We start from the raw sequence: 22,087 nt of genomic DNA, 5'->3' as shown, positions 1-22,087 counted from the left end.
TCAATATTTAAAAATTATATTGTCTTTGGCTATAAAATTTTTCATTTCATTTGATTCTTTTCCCTTATACTAATTCAGTCACTGAATTTGTTTGATGGCACAATCCTATTAGCAAAAGACTTTCAAGCTAATAAGCAAATAAATACATGCATTTCTATATAGCATAAAATATTATAAAACATTTTAAAATGAGATAATCACATATATAAAGACAATGTTTAGTATTTCTACTTGTTCCATGTAAAGCAATTTGTACACTTGCTAGCATATTGCATATACTCCAATTTGGTGACCACTGCATAAGACAATGCATTCTAGAAACAAAGAACCAAATCCTTATTGCCTTCCATTGTGTTAATTGTGTCTATTATAGAATCTGACACATAGAGGTAATCAATAAATATGTTCTAGGAATGTAGAAATAAATGAATACATGTATCCCAGAGCAGATATATACTTTTGCAAACATTATACATATTGTCCAGAAACTAAGTCTTAAGTAGACAGGATCATTAAGTAAGAACTAAATCTTCAAATTCTAAATCCAATACTCTTTCACTAAGGTCAACTCATTCACCTAGAAATACAGATAAAAGATATACAAGGGGTGCTGGATTCCTTGGTCAACTGAGGGTCCGGCTCTTGATTTCAACTCTGGTCATGATCCCAGGCTCATGGGATCAAGGCTGTATCAGGCTCTGAGCTGAGCGTGGGGCCTGCTTAAGATTCACTCTCTCTCTCTCTCTCTCTCTCTCTCTCTCTCTCTCTCTCTCTCCCTCCCCTCCCCCACCCCTCTCCCCACCTCATGCTCTCTCTTCTTCTCTCTCTTAAAAGAAAAGAAAATAAATCTTTGGGGCCCCTGGGTGGCTCAGTCAGTTAAGCATCTTGATTTTGGCTCAGATCATGGTCTCAGGGTTAGTGGGATCAAGCCCCACATTGGGCTACTGGCTGTCAGTATGGAGCCTGCTTGGGATTCTCTCTCTCTCTCTCTCTCTCTCTCTCTCTGTCTCTTTCTCTCATGCTCTCATGCTCATGCTCTCTCTTTCTAAATAAACACTCAAATTAAACATATAAAAATAAAATCCATTAAAAACCCAAATATTCAATTGTGAAACATCTTCTTATTAAACATTTGCTATAATTGAAAATAATAATTTACCTATTTTGGGATTCTGAAATCATAAAATATTAGTAGGAGGTTCATGTCTATAGCCTATGAAACTGATCAGATGGTTAATGACACCTTTTACCCTACCAATAATTAAAACACTCCTCTGTAAAATGTCTATTATATCTCACAAGTTATTTACTATTTTTTGTCTTCCATTTTTAAAGTTTCTTTTCCTGCCTCTCCACTTATAGTGTTATTATAGTCTACTTGAGTATGACTTTCAACAGGCTCAAGCAAGGAGAATAGGTGTGATTCCATGCCCTGATGACTGAGCAACTACTAGAGGAGAAAGGGAAAATCATCAGATAATGTTACTATCATGTTTAATTCATATTTGATGAATAAACACATGAATCCATTTTGCTAGTTTTTGAAGACAGATAACTGCTAAAACAAAAAAATCAGATTACTTAGCTTCCTATCTACGGTCAGCAATATAACCTTATTTTTTACTGGTAGTATTCCTTCTGGTAAAAGTCATGCCTCACCCCCTTCTCTTTTGTAAATCAATTTTCAAAATCAGCAAATTTTTAGCAGAAAATAAAGCAATGTATTTTACTTCACATTTGGAGGCATCTCTGCCACACAATTGGTTCCTTTTTAAATTTTTTTAATCTTTATTTATTTTTGAGACAGAGAGAGAGACAGAGTGAAAGCAGGGGAGGAACAGAGAGACAAGGAGGGAGACACAGAATCCAAAGCAGACTCCTGCTCTGAGCTGTCAGCACAGAGCCTGATGCAGGGCTCGAACTCGTGAACCACAAGATCATGACCTGAGCTAAAGTAGGACACTTACCTGAACCACCCAGGTGCCCCATTCCTTTAAACTTTTACTAAAGAAAGTTAATGAACTGTAATTTTATCGTGTGCAGCATTTGGCACACAAAAAGGTATGAGGGATTGATAGGCAATAGCTCAACAAGTTATGTTAAATGTGATTATTTCTACTTTTCAAAAGTTTGCATACAAACTGTCTTTAATAGTTCATATTTTTAATTTAGTGGGCTAAGTATTCATTATTGATTCTCTGACAAACCTATATATCATGTGATATGAAACTAAAACTTATAAAGGCAAAAATATGCATATCCCCGGGAATACCTGTAGACTTATTTTTGGAAATATATAGTTGATTTCTAGTTTAATATATTTTTCTGACATATAGATTTAACCATGAACTTTTTTTAAAGTTTATTTATTGCGAGAGAGAGAGAGAGAGCGCACAAGTGGGGGAAGGGTAAAGAAGGAAGAGGAGAGAGAATTCTAAGCAGGTTCTGCCCTGTCAACACTGAACCCCGCGTGGGGCTAGAACTCACGAACTGTGAGATCATGACCTGAGCCAAAATCAAGAATCTGACGCTTAACCAAATGATCCACCTAGGTGCCCCTCATGAACTGTTTTAAGGGTAGAATGTAAAGTATGTATTTTGTAAATAATATATAAAATTTCTATTGTATAATTAACTGATCTCTTATTCTTTGTAAAATGGAAGTGCTTAAAGCATTATTATTATAAAATTAACATAATTAACTACACTTATTGAGGTTGTGACTAAAACACAACTTAAGACAAAATTAGGCTGAACCATTCACAGCTTTTATAGTCTCTGGCAATAACCTTAGATTCTCTTAAGTTTTCCCTAAGTAAAATGTGGATAATAATGGTACCTGCCTGATTAAAAATCATATTCTTCTTGTATTATGAATACATAATCAAATAAAAATATGAAGTTAGAAGCAATGTGATGTAGGGCTGTGCTATTATCTTGTGAGTCTCCACTCAATGGATATTTATTATCACTTTTAGCTATATGCTTTTTGTTTCTAGCTTCTGTTTTGCAATGAATTATGTTGTCTTTATTCTCTACTTCAAAATGTTACTATATTTTCTTAGCATAAAATCATCCTTAATCCTTAATAATATTCCTATTCCCTTCAGATATCCAGAAGCTTGTAACTACATTTAGACCTTTTATCGTTATTGTATGTACACACACACACACACACACAGTTTAGAACTGGGCCAAATTGATGAGGATAGAGATAGTAGAAAGCTCCTTACAAATAACACCAAAGGGCCACTCAAAGGCTCCTTTCTGTTGACACATTACAAGGTGCTTTTCTCTTTGCCCTACCCATCCCCCATTCCTCTTCTTTGCAGCACAGCCAGCAATTAGGAGGAAATAAATTTAGAAGCACCCACATCTTACCAAAAAATATATTAAAAGGCTTCAGATCTTTTCATTTTCTTGTATTCTCCCTGAAAATAATCTTCTGAGAAAGACAGGAGGATAACGTACATATTATGAACCATCTAAAGCTGAAAGCCAAGCCTTGACAAATGTGTGCTGCAAAGCCCAGTGATTAGAAAATGGACAGTTTCTCTTATCTTATTCCTATAAATGAAAAACCCAATAATATATCCTAGAAAATGATGGCACTCTTTCAGCTATAAACGACTTACAAATAATTCATTATCTGCTTTGGTTTGAGAACTTCCATTACTCTTAATAGTTACTAAACAGAAGATTGCAAACACTAGGAGTGAAAAAAGCTGAAGGAAGAAAAATTGCAAAGTGAATTGAAAGTACTAGAAAAATATCTTAAGCTCTGAATTTTACTAAAATCATATAGTTTATTAAATAATCTTTTTTCTACCTTGGTGCAATATATAATACATATAAAATATGCCATTTAGCTCATTAAATCTAATTAACTAGCTTCTGTCCAGTTCCCTATATGAAAAAGAAGCATGAAAATGTCTTTATTGAATGCTTTATTGATAAACAAATGGGCAATACTGTAAATTTATTTTTTTAATTTTTAAATGTATATTTATTTATTTTGAGAGAGAGAGCAAGCATGCAAGTCGGGGAGGGGTAGAGAGGGAGAGAGAGAATCCCAAGCAGGCTCTGTGCTGTCACCACAGAGCCTGATTCAGACCTCGATTTCACAAACCGTGAGATCATGACCTGAACTGAAATTGAGTTAGACGCTTAACAGATTGAACCACCCAGGTACCTCTCAAGTTTTTATTTAAATTCCAGTTAGTTAACATATAGTGCAATATTGGTTTCGGGAGTAGAATTTAGTGATTCATCACTTACACATAACAACCAGTACCTGCACCAAATTTTAAAATAAAATAATTTTAATACCAAAGGTAATTGAGATATATCATATGATTTAATAAGAATATAATTAGCATATAAGATTTTATTTATAAATCCAAGCTAGCACTGTTAAATCCTCCACATACTTTTCATGAAAATACCGACTATCACCCAACATTTCATGAAGTTATTCACCCTTATGTCTTTTATGTTGTAAATTACCTGATGTTTACTATTAGCTCAACCATTTGCTTTGTAGTTCAACACAATGAATGAAGAAAATAGCATACATTGAAAATTCTTAAATACTATGATATGGATTATTACTTCTAATTTCTTCATGCTTCATGAAAGCATGGTTGAAAAGGAAATTGGCTAAGTTAACTAAATTGTCTCATGAGGCTGAAGCTAGAACTAGATTATTTTCTGCTTACAACATGAAGTTTTACATCTTCATCTGTTCTGTAGAGGTTAGACTCTATCGAATTTTAAGATTATGTCCTTATATTCTAACTAAACCTTTTCTAAATTTCATTTTTCCTTACAATGAAACATGCATTTCTGCCAGCTTTCTAAAGGTTCTATTTGGGGGCGAAGTGGGATGAGGAGAAGTGTTGGGCAGAGAACCTAAGAAAGAAGAAGAACAGAGTCTCGTTTCTCATGTCAAATATGAGTGTGTGACATCCAAGTGTCCTTCTGGAACAAGTCGGTTGAAATCAAGCAACGATAGATATGGACCCTAAGCATAGATACTAAGTGAAGTCCAGGATGTTGCATTTTCTACATCTTCAGGTAACAAGTATGATCATCTAGTCTGAAATCTGTACACCAGAGAACTTCAGTTTTCCTGCATAGAATAAACTAGATAATCCTCTCATAGGTCATATATAGGTGCTAAATTTTATGATCAATTTCCTGGCTTATTTTTCACAGGATTCCCTATAGCACCTACAATAAATATTATTCATTTGGCATCCCTCATGTTCTATCTGAAAAGCACAAGACCTTGTATCAGCTTCAGAAAGGAGGAAGGATGGGCCTTATTTAAGATATCAATATTGGCAAAAATAACAATAGCTTTTATTGTATATCATCAGACTCTGAAGTAGAGAATCCCCTTATGTTATTTAATCATTACAATAATCCTGTTCATGCATACCCATCTTAAAGCATTTCAACAGTAATTACATATGATTTACATAACATGTTTCAAATAACACCTGGTATATAGCAGGGACTAAATGAACTACAATTTTGTTATGTTGTATAGATAAAAAACCTAACCTAAAAGAGGAAAAATGCCTGGCCCAGGTTACATTGCCAGAATTCAAACCTAAATCTCATTCCAGAGGCTGAATACCTTTCACTATAGAAAACCATCAAGGGGACTGATGAGAAGCAAAGGAGGGAGTGAACACTGTCAAAACTCTTTAGATATAAAACCCAGCACAGTACTCATGTCCTTGAAAAAAATTGCCAATTCCACAGTCGTCCTAAATTCTAGTCAGGTCTCTCAGCTAAAAATAACCAAAATTAACTCATTACATGAAGCATAAAATACATGTATTGGAAGAGTATTAGGTAGCTGACAGATTCAAAGGTGACCTTGTTGAATGAGTCTTGTTGAGGAACCAAAATTGGCTTGGGCAAAATTCTTCCACTAAATAGTTTGGAACAATGCAGCTGGCTCATGAGCCCCAGGGACTCTCCACTGACAAGGCTTGGCTCACACACAGCCACTGGACACTCAGTGTTCTCCTCTTTACTGCATCTGCCACAGATGACCTCTTAGTGACCCTGTGCCTGTGCCCTGCCTCTGAATAACCCTTTGTCCATCATGCAGCTACACCCAAACTGGGAAAAAGAATAACAGCATTCCTTTCATCATTGAGGCTTAGGGTTGTTGAAACAACAACAAGGCTTAGGGTTGTTGAAAAACTAGCCAAGTACTATATTAATGTCATCATCTGGAGATAGCATTCTCGCAGGAATCTACAAATCCTAAAGTAATGCAGAACTTCAGCCAGTTTAGAGAACAGGAAATCATTTCAAACTGATTCCCATCACTGTGGAGGTTTCTACATTTAAAGGATTCTCATACAGTTTATCATCCAAATCAGAGAGGTAAAGGTAGTACCATTATTAAGCATTCTAAGACAACAGCCTTAGCTGCGATTATCCCAGCCAAATCTGGATGGACCATCATCCAGTTATTTAAATTGATACATCTTCTTATATCAGTTTACAGTCTTCTTAACTGCCCAAGAACTGCCTAACTTTCTTTACTCTTCTTTTCCCTCACTCCAACCCTCCTTTTCCCCTTCCTTCTTTCTATTTGTTTTTAATTCCTAGGATTGTGGTCATCCAGTGGAACTTTGGCCATCAGCTTACTTCAGATTTCCCAAAATATTACCACTGTTATTTTCAGACCTCTGCTATTATATTCATTGGCTGAGGTAGGGGGGAAGTGGAGTTCTTAATTACTTTTCAACTAAATAATTTTTTTGATCCCTAGGCTGGCCAAAACTGTTAGTAGAATTACATGTACTTCCTGAGAAACAAACATGCAGACAGACTAAAACTAGAGTAACAATATCTTCTCTGCTTCTCTGGACTACGGTGGGGGTGTAGCAAGAGGGTGGTGAGAGAGGAGACAAAGAATGATTTTTCCATGTGTGCATGCCTATTTTGCCTGTGTCCGTGAACAGATACTACACTTATGTGGGGTGCTGAAAGAAAAGAGAAGAATATCTCACATAGTCTATAGTTTCAATAGTTGATAGGATTGTATTAGCACTTTATTAATGTGTCAAAATAGTTGGCATGTTTAGTGCCTGGAAGGATAACAATTAGTGACTATAGCATATATTAATTGAATTGATACAGTATTTTAATTAGACCAATTTAACACTATAAGTAAACAATATCCTTAGTTTCCAATTTTTTTCCTTACATTATCAAATTATGCTTAGAGCTATGCTATGCACTGTACAAAGTGGAACAAATTGTTTTATTATTATTGTCATTATTATTACTATGATTATTATTACCACTACTACTATTAGTTACTTCATAACCCTTTACCGTGAAATGGGATGGTAATAGATTGTCTTAAATGTGGGTCTCCAGGACAGCAACAGCCCAGAGCCTGGAGTCTGCTTCAGATTATGTGTCCCTCTCTCTCTCTGCCCCTCCCTCACTCATGATCTGTCTCTCTCTCTCTCTCAAGAATACATTAAAAAAAAACATTAAAAATTTTTTTTAAAAATGTGGGTCTCCAGGACAGCAATATGGAATATGCTACATCAGAAATTTTTTTAGTATCACCCTACCTGAAAATAGCCTTTTGAGTTTTTGAGTAGCAGCATGTATCATACTATCAAACTCCTCCAAGTCTTGATCCATAAAAATTGCATCTTTCATGTTACATCAATAATTTCACAGTGATTAGTAACAAATAGAACAGTTTGTGTTATTTTATGCAATCTGTACATTTTCTCTAAGAAAAGTAATCCCAATTTGTATGGAGGAAATTCCATTGAATTTTAATAAAAGTGGGAAATTTGAGTCTCAGACATTTTTCAACTATTTTCCTGTAATGTGACTTGTGGCAATAATGCAATAAATGATAGATTTCACAATTTCAAATATTATTTATTTCGTGTTTTAGCTATTCTTGTGTCAACAAATAGTGGTCATCACAGTCCACCTTTATTTTGCTTAATAATTTAATCCCATGAAAATGTGCATCAAATTTAATTATATATTAACTATGACATTAAAATAAATTGGGCATTAAGTTTCACAAAATGATTTGGTTGAAGATACTTAAAAGTACTCAGAAACATCAACTTCAATGATGAAAACTGACACAATTTCAGCCAGGAATATAGTCTAGTAAGGTATAGTTGGACATCAACTCCATGTCAGCTCCATTTTGATACATACATCACATGTGACTAAGGTAGAAAATAACTACGTGGTGAAATACACAAATAGAGCATAGGGCAAATACATCACACCTATGTCACATGACCATACTGACTTCCTGGTCAGTGAAATTTTAAAGTGACTTTTGGCTAATAAAACTGTAATAACTGTATTTGACAAATCTATTAATCCATGATTATTTACTATATACAGGTCTATGTAAGAGCAAGAGGAAATGTTATGCCGCCCCCTAGTGTAAGTATTAATTTTGTAACACCAGAACAGCAGTGATCCAAGACCTTGCAAGGGAATCAGTTATGCTAATCATTATTGAAGAGAGTTAAAAGAAATCCTAAATTTTTCTAAAGAGTCAGCTTCTTAGGAGTACGGAGTTTCATGATACAAAATTTTATGATCGTTACCATCATTTAGAGTTTCTTATGTATCAAACCTGGGCAAATTACTTTTCATTTGATTTGCAACGTGTTTTCTAGGTAAGAATTATTAACAACTCCATTAAACATAATATAATTTATAATGAGAGAGGTGAAATTGACCAAGGTCATAAAGCCAGTGACTAGTTGTGGTAGACTTCTAGGGTATCATCAATTATCTCTTTTTCTTACTAACAGAACACTGCTTTTATTGGGATTAGTGATGTGTTCCCAGCTTAATTAATCACGTTTTTAAAAAATCATGTTTTCATCCTTCCCTACACTTAGTAGTGGTTCTGTGACATTGTTCCATCAAAAGAGATATAAGCAAACACTGTTGGGTGGGAATTTTTTTTAAAAAGAACTGTCAACTTTGTTCTTCCTACTTTACTCATTTCATTTTTTTCTAGATTAGAATGTAGATGTGATGGCTGGAGCAGTAACCACCTTACAACTGTGGGAAAAATATAAATAAAATCAAAGAGTCCTTGGCTTTGAAATTATTAAGCTGCTTAATATATTATATATGTATATATATATATATATATATATACACACACATATATATATATGTTCATGAAGTTTTCACACACACACACACACACACACACACACACACATATATATATAATTAAAACACTATTAGATACAGAGTTGATATTTGGGGTTTTGGTCACAAACAACTCCACTCACTACACACTGATACAGAGGTATTTCCAGAATTTGAGCTCAGATCCATCTGGTTATAAAGTATTTATACTTTTAACCACTGGGTAAGTATGGCAGTGAGTATTTTGATGAAGACATGCTAAACTGGATGCAAGAATATAATCATGGAGTGAAAGCAGTGATTCTCTTCCCAGAATGAAGGTACTTGGTCTCATTTCAGCAAGAAGAGGTGATTTGCTAAATATCAAGTTTTGAAAGGTAACCTTACGATATTTCCACTGGCAGTGGAGGACTTGGAGGACACTGGACTATGTCACTTGAGATGTTTTCATTAAACAAAGATAGAATCTATATTTTATCCCCTCTTTCTATTCTTGACCAGTTATAGGAAAAATAATTCAGTACAAACCTCTCATCATTCAACCCATTCCTTCTCAGCAACTGGTCTTAACTTCTTTCCCAGTAATTTATTGTCCCAAACTTTCCTGCTTTCCATAATCCATCTAAGGTGCCTAACAACTCCCTGAGCTCCAGATCTGTACCAAAGTCTCTCCAAATTTGCTTGCTCTACATTGAATTATGTAGTTTCCTATCTGAAAGACACAAACAAGGCTTGTGTGGGTTAACACAATTTGGATGGATTAACCTTTGAATTATTGTTAGTTCTTTAAATCTCCAGCAGCTGAATATGGGAGGAAATCTACATACTAGAACTAACCATGTCCCTCTGCCATGACACTTCAGCCGGGCCAAGAGAAAGCTCTGAGGCTCAGAGTAGGCTCAGAGTGGAGCCCTGTATAATTCAGTCTCACAGAAAGAATCAAACATGAGCCCAGGAACTCTGGGTGCTCCCCATAGAAACCCTACCTCTCTGCTATCCTCCACCACTCCCCTGATACTACTACCTGTACTGGGATTATCAAAACCAATTTTACCCTACCCTGTATTCTCAATAATGTCAGTTTCACAAGAAGCCCAGAATTTCCAAATTCTTCATTCTCTAAACTTTAATCTCCATGTGATTATTTCATATCCTCTTTTATGGCACAATTCTCTGTATTTCCACATGTCCTAAAACACTTGGACTGTGCTTTCTTGAATTTTGAAATGCCTATTATCAGTGAAATCTCTTTAGCTTTAGACTTTCCATTGAAGTTTCTCTTTACTTTTTGATCCATCTGATCTGTCTCTCTTGAAAACATTCCCCTGTATCTCAAGAGATGGGTAGATGTTTTATCTTCCAAATCCTCATATTAATGTGCCAGTGCAAGACACATGTCCTTCTTGTTCCACCCTGATAACTACTTTTTAATGTTTATTTATTATTTTTTAGAATATTTTTTCATGTTGATTTATTTTTGAGAGGCAGAGAGAAACAGAGCGTGAACACGGGAGGGGCAGAGAGAGAGGGAGACATAAAATGCAAAGCAGACTCCAGGCTCCGAGCTGTCAGCACAGAGCCAAATGAGGGACTTGAACCAACAAACTGCGAAATCATGACCTGAGCCGAAGTCAGATGTTCAACTGACTCAGCCACCAGGTGCCTCAATATTTATTTATTTTTGAGAGAGTGCAAGTTGGGGAGGGTCAGGGAGACAGGGACAGAGGATCCAAACTGGCTTCACACTGACAGCAGTGAGCTCAGTGTGGGGCTTGAACTGCAAGATTATGACCTGAGCTGAAGTCGGATGCTCAACCCACGAGCAGCCCAAGTGCCCCTCCACCTTGATAATTCTTGACCGTTCTCCTTTCCTCCCTCCTCCCTAAAAGTCCCCAACTTTGGAAGTCATTTCCTTGAAATTATCTTCGCTAATGGCCTTGCCTCCCACCTGTTTGCAACTATCCATTCTCATGTCGTATCTGAGAAAGAAAAAAGCAGTCATTGGGAACTGTCGGGTAGGAGTTTATCTGGATCTGAGAGTGGGTATTATCTTATCAAACAGGAAGAGTTTCCCAGCCCACTAACATCAGGCAAGGTCGTCTCTGAGCTTGATGGAACAGAAAACACAAGACCACTCAGCAATCATGTTTGAGGGCAGACAAAACAAACACTGTTTTTGTTACCAAACATCCTCATCTGCCAGCCGACACGAGCAAAAGCTGCTTTTTTGCCAGTTACAGCTTTACCCCCACTCTGTCCTTGCCTCCTGGATAAAAAGTACTAAGAGAACCAATTATAGAATTCACCCTCCTTTCTTATGGTATCCAGAATAAAACAGTGCTTTAATCAAAGCTCTACAAAATCACTTTACCCAATCTCAAATCCTATAAAATGATTCCTTATTCCTTCTTCATGAGATGTACCAAGGTTCCCCGTAGTGTGCACTTTATCTTCTTTCCCGCAAGTACCAATATGTCCAACTTGGTTCAACTACAATTGTGTTTCTAGTTGTTTCAGCTGGAGGGGCATTCACTGCATTCTATATATTTTTATGAAAACATTTTTGTTTTTTAAAACTAAGTCCTTCATTTTACATAGCCCCCTTTGAAGACTGTTTTCTTAAATTCTGCCTACCAAATAATACACTCTTGATATTAGGATTAAAATATTTTCTCATTTAAAGATAGCCTGATTTTCTTGGGGCGCCTGGGTGGCTCAGTCAGTTAAGCGTCCGACTTCAGCTCAGGTCACGATCTCACAGTCCGTAAGTTCGAGCCCCATGTTCTGTCCGCACAGAGTCTGGAGCCTGCTTTGGATTCTGTGTCTCCCTCTGTCTCTGTCCCTCCCCTGCTCATGCTCTGTATCTGTCTCAAAATAAAATAAAAACATTAAAAAAAATTTTTAAAGATAGCCTGATTTTCTCCAGATACAATAAGTGCATGTGTGACTATCTGTTGGAGCTGAATAGATAAAAATAACTATATTTTACATAGTTATAAAAGTTTTTTTTTTTGGGGGGGAAGCAGAGGGATTGATGGCGGATAGATTGTAATCCAGGCAAAGATATAAAATAAAATTATTATAATTTTTTGTAAGGGAACAGAAACATTCCACAATGAGGTCAATCAATTTTAAACCTAAATAGTTTTAAAATGTCAATTTCACCCATTTCCTATTAAATCCAAATATGATTTGTATTTCAAATATTGAGTTGCCTTATTGTAAAAGAGTTGTAATAAACTGATCCTCTATATATCAGTCAGGGTTCTCCAGATAAACAGAACTAATAGGAGAGACAGATAGCCAGACAGACAGGCAGATAGATAGGTTAATATGCTAGGGAATTAGGAATTGACTGTGTGATTGTGGGTCTGCAGATCAGGCCAGTAGCCTGGAAACTCAAGGCAGAATTTGTTGCTGCAGTCCTGAAGCAAAATTTTTTCTCCGGGAAACCTCAGTTTCTGCTCTAATAGCCTTTCAACTGATTGCATGAGACCCATGCACATTTGTTTAGGTTAATTTCTTTGATTTAAAGTCAAAGAATTGTAGACATTAACCACATCTACAAAATATCTTCACAGCAACAAGATTAGTGTTTGATTAAATAATTGAATGCTATTCTGGTTGACACATAAAGCTAGCTATGAAATACCACAAAGGTCATTTTTCTAAAGCTATTTAAGAAAAATAATATTTTCTTATAATTTGAATATGGCATTGTCATCATAAGTATTTAATACATTTAATGTTCTTATATTTACAAAAGTATATGACTTTCTTCTAATGGTGTCAAACCATTATGAAAGAGTCCAGAGTACTACATCAGGTAATGGATTTTGTTTACTTTGACAACTAGGATTAAGTTTTAATTATTTATTACCCCATTTTATCTTATACTGTGATAGAAAGTGTACTGTAATACATTTATAAAGTTAATGAAACCTTGCTAGTTGAAAACACCATCATAATGTAATATCTAAGTGGTAAGTAGTTCCTCAGAACCAAAGAATAATTTAAAATGAGATAAAATAGATCAGGTGGTTTCAGGCTAAAATTTTTAGAAAGAAAAATTAATGAAATGATATTTCTTATTTTTTGTAGTTAGCAATATAAAAAAGTGATAGACATATTTCTTCATGAATATTGGCCGCAGTACACCACAGATTAAAACTGCTATCGTTTTTCTTTCTAGAAGGATTACTAAAACTCCAAATATACAGCCATTGCCTAAAATGGTAATATCTCAGGGTCACTGAAGGAAACTATTTCAACATTGAGCTATCATTACAATTATTAAAAATATTATTTCCCCCATGCATAATGCTTTTGAAAAAACTATTTTCCAAATATGTTACATTAACTAAACATGTTTATTAAAAATATAAAGAATAAAGTTATATTCAATATTAATTTTTAAAAGAACCCAAACCAAGAAATTACCAAAAAGATACCTACAGCCTGAGCAAAATTTGCAATTCTAAAATGCATCACCCTCAAATCCACATATTTCTTTATTGTGATAACATTCCTAGATGTATGATCTGGAGAATACTTTTAAGTAGCTCAACCAATACATAGCAAATAGATACTATAAAAATACGAACATGCCAAAACTTTTTGAAGAGAATTATCTACCTACTAGTTGGTACAACAAAGGGCACATGCAGAATGATGAAAACGTTTCTCTCCCCATATGTAAAATTTGGTTCTCAGACTAAACAAGGAGTGAGAAATTCAAGTGCCTTCACTTGTCAGGAAGGTAATGCAAGTAAGTGAAAAACCTACGTAGCAGCGAAGAGCAGTGTAGACAGCAAAGTGCATTTTTCTTTGAATGACATTTAAACTCAAATATTTTTAAACACAGTGCACATTAAACAAACTACGTCAGCCTGAATTTGGCCCTGACTACAGCCATAGGAGACCTTGGACTAGGTGATCCCCAAGGCTCTTGTTGATCTGTATTTTCAGTAAAAATGTTAATTGCAGTCATCAATAACCTAGAAAATATTGGTGAGGAACTGAGAAGTGATGATAAGATATTATATCACTATTTGAATTTCAGCTTTCAAAAATAACTCGATTAGTATTTAACGCACTAACAAAGCTATGTCAGTATCAGGGTATTACTTGATAATGTTGGCCTTAAAATATTGTTTGTTTATGAATAGGTCATAAGTAGGTCATAATATCAATAATTCAATTATAAGTTATTTTCCTTACTTGAAAAATGTGTTGTAAAAATGCACACTTGTAAAGATTTTGCTACAATAAAAAAATAAATATAGCAAAGAATATATGACACCTTCAGTTCAGAAAAGTGAGACACAAGATGGTCTTTGATCCTGAATATATAATAGTTTAAAAGAAATTTGGAAGAATAAATCACGGACTAATTATGTGAACAAGTTTATAAAGAGGAAAGTTTGGGAATATCCTAAGACAGCACTCTAAACCACCCTCATCCCTGACCTTTCTTGAGGATATCAACCCAACAATGGTAATTTTTCATCAGCACTAATTCAACAACTAGTCTCTCTAGTCTTATGCACAATATTAAATGTGCTACATAAGTGGGTTTCAATGAGTGGAGAAACCTTTTAAATTACATTCCCTAGGAGATATAGAAATGTGTAAGGAGATGACATGAATAATAATGCTATATTAGATAATGATAATTAGAACAAAAGGCCCTAAGAATATATTTCAAAGACTTTCCTAATTTTAGTGAGTTCCTGTATACACAAAGGAAAAAACCCAGAATTTTTCATTCTTTTCAAAATGAATACATATGAAAACGTCCTGAGTGACAAGAAACCTGCAAACATGTCAAAATATATGAGTATTTTTTCAACACATTCAAAATGAACAGGAGCGTACATGAATACATCTTAATGCATAATATTTAACACATGATGCTTCGCACAGAGCTGGTGGTGCCTAGAATAGTGCTTTACAACTGAGGTATCTCAATAAATCTAAATGAATTAAATAACAAACATGTTGAGAACCGATTAATAAATCAATACTTCTTCTCCTGCCAAATATGGTACTTAATATATTTGAAAAGAAGGACAGCCTACAGAAACAGAGCTTAGGCCAGACAGAAAACATTGATGTTAGCATATTGGGGGATGAGACTTAAAATATATTTGAATTCAAATTATTCTGTGAATCTATTTCTCCACAGCTGAAGGTGAGTGGAAAAGGAGGGTACCTTCAAACAACAGATAACACCTACACCATCTCTTTATCAGTGTGGATATAAACACACCAATTCCTATGGAACCCCTTAATTTAGTATCTAGATTATAAAGGAAATATGTCTGGAATTAGGAAATTGAGATTATAATATTGATTTACTGTATGACCACCATTTTCTTCTGAATTCCACAGTCAGTAAAATAGACATAATACTCTTATGAGATAAAAAATGCTGACTAATAAAATGTAATGAACAAATTAGTAATGATTTCCAAAGTTCCAAATTTCATATTAAAAGTGAACAAACATATATTTAAATTATGTGAAAAATATATATTTAAATATTTTACATTAAAAGTTTTTAAATATATAATTAGGGAAAATAAATTTTGTGGCACAATTGAAAAAAAACATCAGCATATCCAATAAATAATTTTATACACAATAGTTCTATCTAAGGGATAATCTAAGGAAAAAGAATGAAGATACAGGGATGGTAAACTTTATTCATTGCCACTAAATTATATAAGTTTTCAGACATATCCTGCAGCACTAATAAAATATTAGTTTATCTCTTATTCCATGGAATTAAAGCTATCTCACAGATACGATAATATTTATAACAGAAATCATGACAATTGAAATGACCTTTCTCTTTGCTTGTAAGACGCTGCAAAATGAACATTTATATATTTTCAGTTAAAATTGTCAAGAGGAATGTATTAGAAAGCTCAGAAATAACGTCAAGATTAACAGCAGCCTTGATCTCTAAGTATCTTTTCAAAATTGTATGTATGAGTGAATAATATGATCTATGGGAAGACTGTACATTTTGAGAATCTCCTCAGTTTAAGTAGGAGGATTACATTCTGGATTTTAGGGCTAAAGCAATTAATCAGTGTCACTGAAGCCTGAGGTACCCTTATCACATAAGTAACTTTTAATTCATGAAATAACACTGTATTAACAGTTATTGCTTATCTTAAATTGTTCAATATTTTTTGAAGATTATAAAATCTTTTAAAAATATGAATTAAAAAAAATGTTCAGAATATCCATTAGGTTATTCAGTAATTGAAAATATTTGGAATGTCTTTGGTAAAGTCTAAGTACTTTTTACCTGAATGGTTTTAAGTGTGCTTTCCTGAAATAAGAAAAAGTGAAATATTAAAATTCTTTTAACTTAATACATATATCAAAATGCAAAAATGTGATGATGTTTTAAAGGCAAAATTCAAAATATGCTAAAGTCAAATAGACAAGAAAGTAAAAAATGCTCTCATAGTTTTTACACTATGAAACTGGTATTAAAAAGTAATACCACAAATTCTGAGCTGAAAATATTCAAAATGTAGTACACATACATTTTTAAGAGAATATTTGTGTTTTTTCTTAAGGTTCCTAATTCTGAGAACTTTGAGGTTCAGTTTTCTGAACTTAGCTTATAGTACCTTTTAGTTTATACTAAGTTCTCATAGTATCCTATATGTTGTAAAGAATACATTTTTAGGTAAATATTGATAGCTATTTAATTAAAAACATTCATTTATGAGTATGTTTACATCTCTTCTGTTATACTTAAAGGCAGGCATAAATCTCATTCTCCTTAATAACAAAATCCTAGGAACACATATAGAAAACAAATGTTTGACATATATTATGTTGTAAGGTAATAGTTTCAAATATAGTTGGACCATATATGAAAATATACCTAATTTTATTCAGTGTAAATCTCTTACACATATTTGGGCAGTTTATAAACACAATCTGGAAGGATTAGCTACTAAATCCTTGTAAGTCCTTTTACTATAACTAAGAGAAATATAAGAGCAATTTCTAATCCTTCTTATTCCAGCTTATGCTCCAACATTTGCCCATATTTAGATTTATTCATCTCATTTAGATAGCTGCTTTTTAACACCCATTTTAATCCCAAACTTACACTGGCAAATCTAGACTTTAACCTATCTTTTGTCAATATGAATGATAATGAATGGCTCAGCTCCAAACCCACAACAAACAAATCAGCATAGGCAAATTGAACCACCACTAGAACCCAAAGTTGACTTAAGAAATCAAGATTATCAGAATTTTAACAAGTTCAGGGTTGGCAACTTTTTTTTTTTTTAATGAATTCTACTGTGTGTGTGTGTTTACTTACACCATTATTGTAAGTATAAAGATCTTGTTCAGTAAATTTGCTTTTTCCCCACAAGTAAAACTTGATTTAAAAAACAAACTGATGCACACTTCCTTTAAATTGAAGAGTCCCCCCCCCACGCCAAAATATTTATCTTCCCACACAGTGAGTTATTTAAGAAAGTAATGAGAACCAAAACAATTTCAATAATTCCCTTAGCCTTTGCCTACTGGTCTGCATAATACTCCACTAAGGAAGACCCTAGAAGAGTATTTTCACTTTCTTTTGTTCAACACCACAACAATAAAAGCAACAAAATAACCCTGCTTCTTTGCATCTTAAAAATCTGAGAGGAGGATTCCAATAGATTCACAGGAAAAAAAGAAAAAAGATTAAGTGTATAATATCAACACCAGAATTCATTTAAATGAATGAATACCAGAATTCATCTAAAACTTTAGAAGAGAACTTTTCATTTTTGGAAAATATCCCATCGCTTTAAAAAAATCACGTAGAATCATATTTTAAAATATGCAAAGAAAAGGAGATTAAGAATACTGTATTTACTTTCGGAATAAATGAGTCTGTCCTTAAACTTCTCCTATTCCACCTTCTCAGGCTCAGTAACAACTTTGTAAAAAAAAAAAGGGGACCCAGACTTTAGTGATACATACATTTGCATATTACCCCCTTACTCTAGCTCTGCTCTCCTTGCAGAACTTAGCCTTAAGAAGCCTTTCCTCTACTTCCTTTTGTATCTTTTTGAAGTGTACACTTCTCAGAAGATACAATACATGCGAGTCAGTCAGGCAAGGAGGTTTTGTAGCTAACAGGGGATCTGGAAGAAAAAGTAAGAGCTATCACCCTGCACTATCTCAATGCTCAGCACATCCTCTACCACCAATCAGAAGTACTCTTCCTACTAGGACGCTGAAAGATGAAGCTCTGTGGTCCAGTGAGAACCTCCCAGCAACTGCATGGGTTCTGCTTGTCTGGCATGTTTCCTAGTGGCTCTTATTGTGACATAGTGCTCGCCCTTCACACTTCTCTCCAACCTCTTTTGAGTGAACAGCTTAAAGTGGACGATGTGGGGTTCTGGAGTCCCTCTGTTAAGCTTAGTACCGACAACTCCTCACTAGAGAAGTTTGCTGCCAGTCCTTCAGGAGACAGCCGAAATACGAACTCCTCTGGAGACCATCACTCAATCCCGCCACTTACTCCGCGCCACCAGTCACATGGTTCCCTGCTTCCATCGGAGACACCCACATCCCCATTCACCTTCAGCTTCCTAAGCCAAAAGATGTGAGAGGGTCACTCGGGGTTAGGGCCCTTCTCTTTTCTAAATAAATAAATAAATAAATAAATAAATAAATAAATAATAAAAGAAGGTCCTGTTGACACAGTTTGCTTCAAATGAGGAGACGTTCTGGTAACCTCCAGCATTATGGAGTGAGGTGCTGGGAGTCCAGAGCATCGTCGAAGTGTCAACCAAAGCCATGGATCCCAGCTTCCTCAAGATTCCAGCGTTTTTCTACCTCTAATTCTCACCCCACCCCCACAAGACAGATCCATTAATATATTATAAACCAAACTGAATCGCGACACCTCCAAAATCTCACGGTAACCTCAATCCTCCAAATGTCCAAATGCCCTCTTGGGGGGGGGGGGGCGAGAGAGAGAGAGAGAGCGAGAGAGGGAAACAAGCTATTACCAGAGTTTTGTTTCCGTTCTTGCTGAGAGGGCCCCGGAAAACTCCCTTGATGTTGCGAAAGTGTCCGTTGCTGAGATGCGTGGAGCTGATGACAATGTAGTAACACTCCATGGGGCAGCCGCCGCCTCCTCCACCGCAGCCGCCGCTTCCATGCACCTCGCGCCCGCAGCCGCAGCGCGCTGGAGCCCGGGCAGGGTGGGCTGGGGACCCGGCGCGAGGGCGCACCGCCGCCTCTCTCGCCCGCCGCGGGGAGACAGACCCACTACAGCCCTGTGCCGAGCGCGCCCAGGCGCCTCCGCCTCCGCATGCTCTCGGCGCTCCCCCTCTCCGGCTCTTTCTCTGCTAATTCGCCTCGGGGCGACGCGCCCCGCGGGAGGATCGCGGGCTGGGAGGGGCCGGCCGGGCGGCGGGACCGAGCGGGGGAGCCGGAGTCAGTGCCGGCGCGGCGGCCGAGCGGAGCCGGGCAGCGGGAGCCGCCCGAGCGGCAGCGGCGGCGGCGGTGGCGGCAGCATCCCCCGCGCGCGGCGCCCGCACTCGGAGTTGCTGCTGCTGGCAGGCATGAGTGTTATTATAGTGAGCGGCGTTGCCGGTCCATTGCACTGAGCCAATGGCAGGGAGCCACTGGGCTGATACTGAGAGCTGTCAGAGGAGTACATCTGTCACCCGCTGCCTCCCCCTCGCCCTCCCCCCGCCGCCGCCGCCGCCGCCGCCGCCGCCGGGACCCACGGCCGCGCGGGTCCGGGCGCGAGTGGGAGCGCCCAGCGAGCGGGACGCCCCCCGCGCGGCGCCGCGGCCGCCGAGGGCCAGGGACGCGACGGCCACCGCGGGCGGGCGGCAGAGCGACCCGCGACTGACAAGTGGGAGACTCCTCTAAGGTGGGGGCGGAGGGGAAAATGAAGAGACGGAGATTTCTTGCCTGCCAGTGGGGAGTGGGGGGAGGGGGGGAGGGGGGATAAATAAATTAATAATTCAGTACCAAAGCCAACCGCTTCCAACTGCAGCGGATCCAGGCAGGTGCCAGCAGCTGCTTCTCTCTCTCTCTCTCTCTCTCTCTCTCTCTCTCTCTCTCTCGATAGTTGCGACCCATTGGGTTTGGCTTATTTGATTTTATTTGTTTTTAATGTATTTTTAGGGTAGAGGCTGGATCCTGTTCAGAACCTTAGAGAAAGAAAATGTTCCCCACCCACCCCCACCACCCCCACCACTCGTTTGTAGAGATCACAAGTGTTTGTGTTGGTAGTTTGGGAGGTGGGTGCTGGCCGCGGTGGGGGGGTGGGGGGGGCGGGGTAGTTGTGGCGATGTGAGTGGAAGTGGATAGAAGGTAAAAACAGGGACTCTTGGTTAATGTGTTCCTGGACCTGGCGTCCCCCCTCACCCATCTCCCCCGAGAAGCTCGGTTCTTCCTAAATTGCCAAAGCTGAACGGAAAGGGATGCTTTGCCGCAAAGAAGCTGCTGCCACGAGCCCTGCTTTGCATTTCTCTATAGTTCTTTTCCCACCCACCACAGAGTGCTAGCGAACAAAAAGCGTTTGCCCTAGAAGCGACCTGAATGGAAAATCTCCTGCAAAGGAACTAATGGGTTCGTTATGGAAAGTAGGGGATGGGGGTCTGCTGCGTTCCCTGAGGACGGACCATCAGGCTGGTTTTTAAGGGGCCAAGGCAGCCATCCGCCTGGATGTGCCCTCCCACCCTGCCTCTCACCCAGTTGATTCTCTCTTTGTGTAAGTTTAACTCCTCTGAGGTGGTAGGGTGAGAGCATCCCATCAGGTATATATACGACTCATTAGTCCGCACTTAAAAAAGATCGATCGCAGGCGGTGGGATGCTGGGAGATGGTGCCTTCAATGGATTTGCTGAAGGCTTTATTTTCCTCTAGCCTTGAATGGCTTAATTGGTTAAAGCAGATTCCAGACATTCTGATGCTCCTATGTCAGCGCAAACTGCACTTTGATACAACCTGTGTTTATCTTGTTTATTTGAAGGTCAAGATTTCAAGGCATTCCATTCTGGGTATCCCACAGATAGCATTTTATACAGCAATGATTCTGCAAACTACAATATGGTCCGTAAATGAATCTGCCAGTTTGATATCACTCTTTGAAAGAGGAAGAGAAGGGAGAGAAAAAGAGTGTTTATAATAAGAGAGGCAATAATCATGTGAGTAAATTATAACTTACAGGGATAGAAGAGGGGAGTGCTAGATTTATCTAAGGGAAATTCCCCATGTGCCATGCTTCAGTTCAAACAAAGAAGGAAAAAAAAAAGTTGATGTGGATTGATCATAGCTCATTATGAAGTGTCACAGTTATTTAGAGGTATTGGCTAAATTTCTCAGATATCCACTTGGGGGAGTCTGGAAGTCTTGGGAGAAAAAGAGAGCAAGAATTTCCAAAACTTATATACTCAATGAAACAGATCACCTAATAATTTGTTAGAATTCAGTGTGAACATAATTCTATTAGGAAAAAATAAGTGATATGCACTAAATATTGTGTGGAAATTAAACTCATTTTGCCACCTATCATTACAGCTATTTTTCATTTATATTTTGAGGATGCAGGCATTCTCTGTACATATCATTTTGGGAACAATTAATGACCTGTATGATTTTTATTACATGTTCTGAAGTTTTCAAAACTTTCAGTTATTAGACAAGAGATAAAAATCTTCTTTATTACTGAACCATAGTAAGGCATCTCCTTAGGAAATGGAAGATGCTTTCTATGTGAAAGAATCAGATAATATAGTTTTCTTGTGTGTGCAAGTCATAGTAATCTAAGCTAGTTTTTTTTGAAATATTTCCCTCGAAAAATACTTCTAAAAAAATGGTCATATCT

General features: G+C 37.0%; 1 protein-coding gene across 1 annotated transcript in view; it reads right to left on the bottom strand.

Moving 5' to 3' along the window:
* The window catches only part of ZNF804A (zinc finger protein 804A), a 285,533-nt gene extending 266,172 nt beyond the window's left edge, over positions 1 to 19,361 (bottom strand). The window contains exon 1 of the mRNA XM_042997382.1: positions 19,251 to 19,361. Within this exon, the coding sequence (XP_042853316.1) occupies positions 19,251 to 19,361 (111 nt within the window). The remainder of the gene's footprint in view (positions 1 to 19,250) is intronic.
* Between the last annotated feature and the right edge of the window lie 2,726 nt (positions 19,362 to 22,087).

The sequence above is a fragment of the Panthera tigris genome, chromosome C1 (genome assembly GCF_018350195.1).
Source record: "Panthera tigris isolate Pti1 chromosome C1, P.tigris_Pti1_mat1.1, whole genome shotgun sequence".
NCBI lineage: Eukaryota > Metazoa > Chordata > Mammalia > Carnivora > Felidae > Panthera > Panthera tigris.
This window is presented reverse-complemented; position numbering and strand designations above follow the sequence as displayed.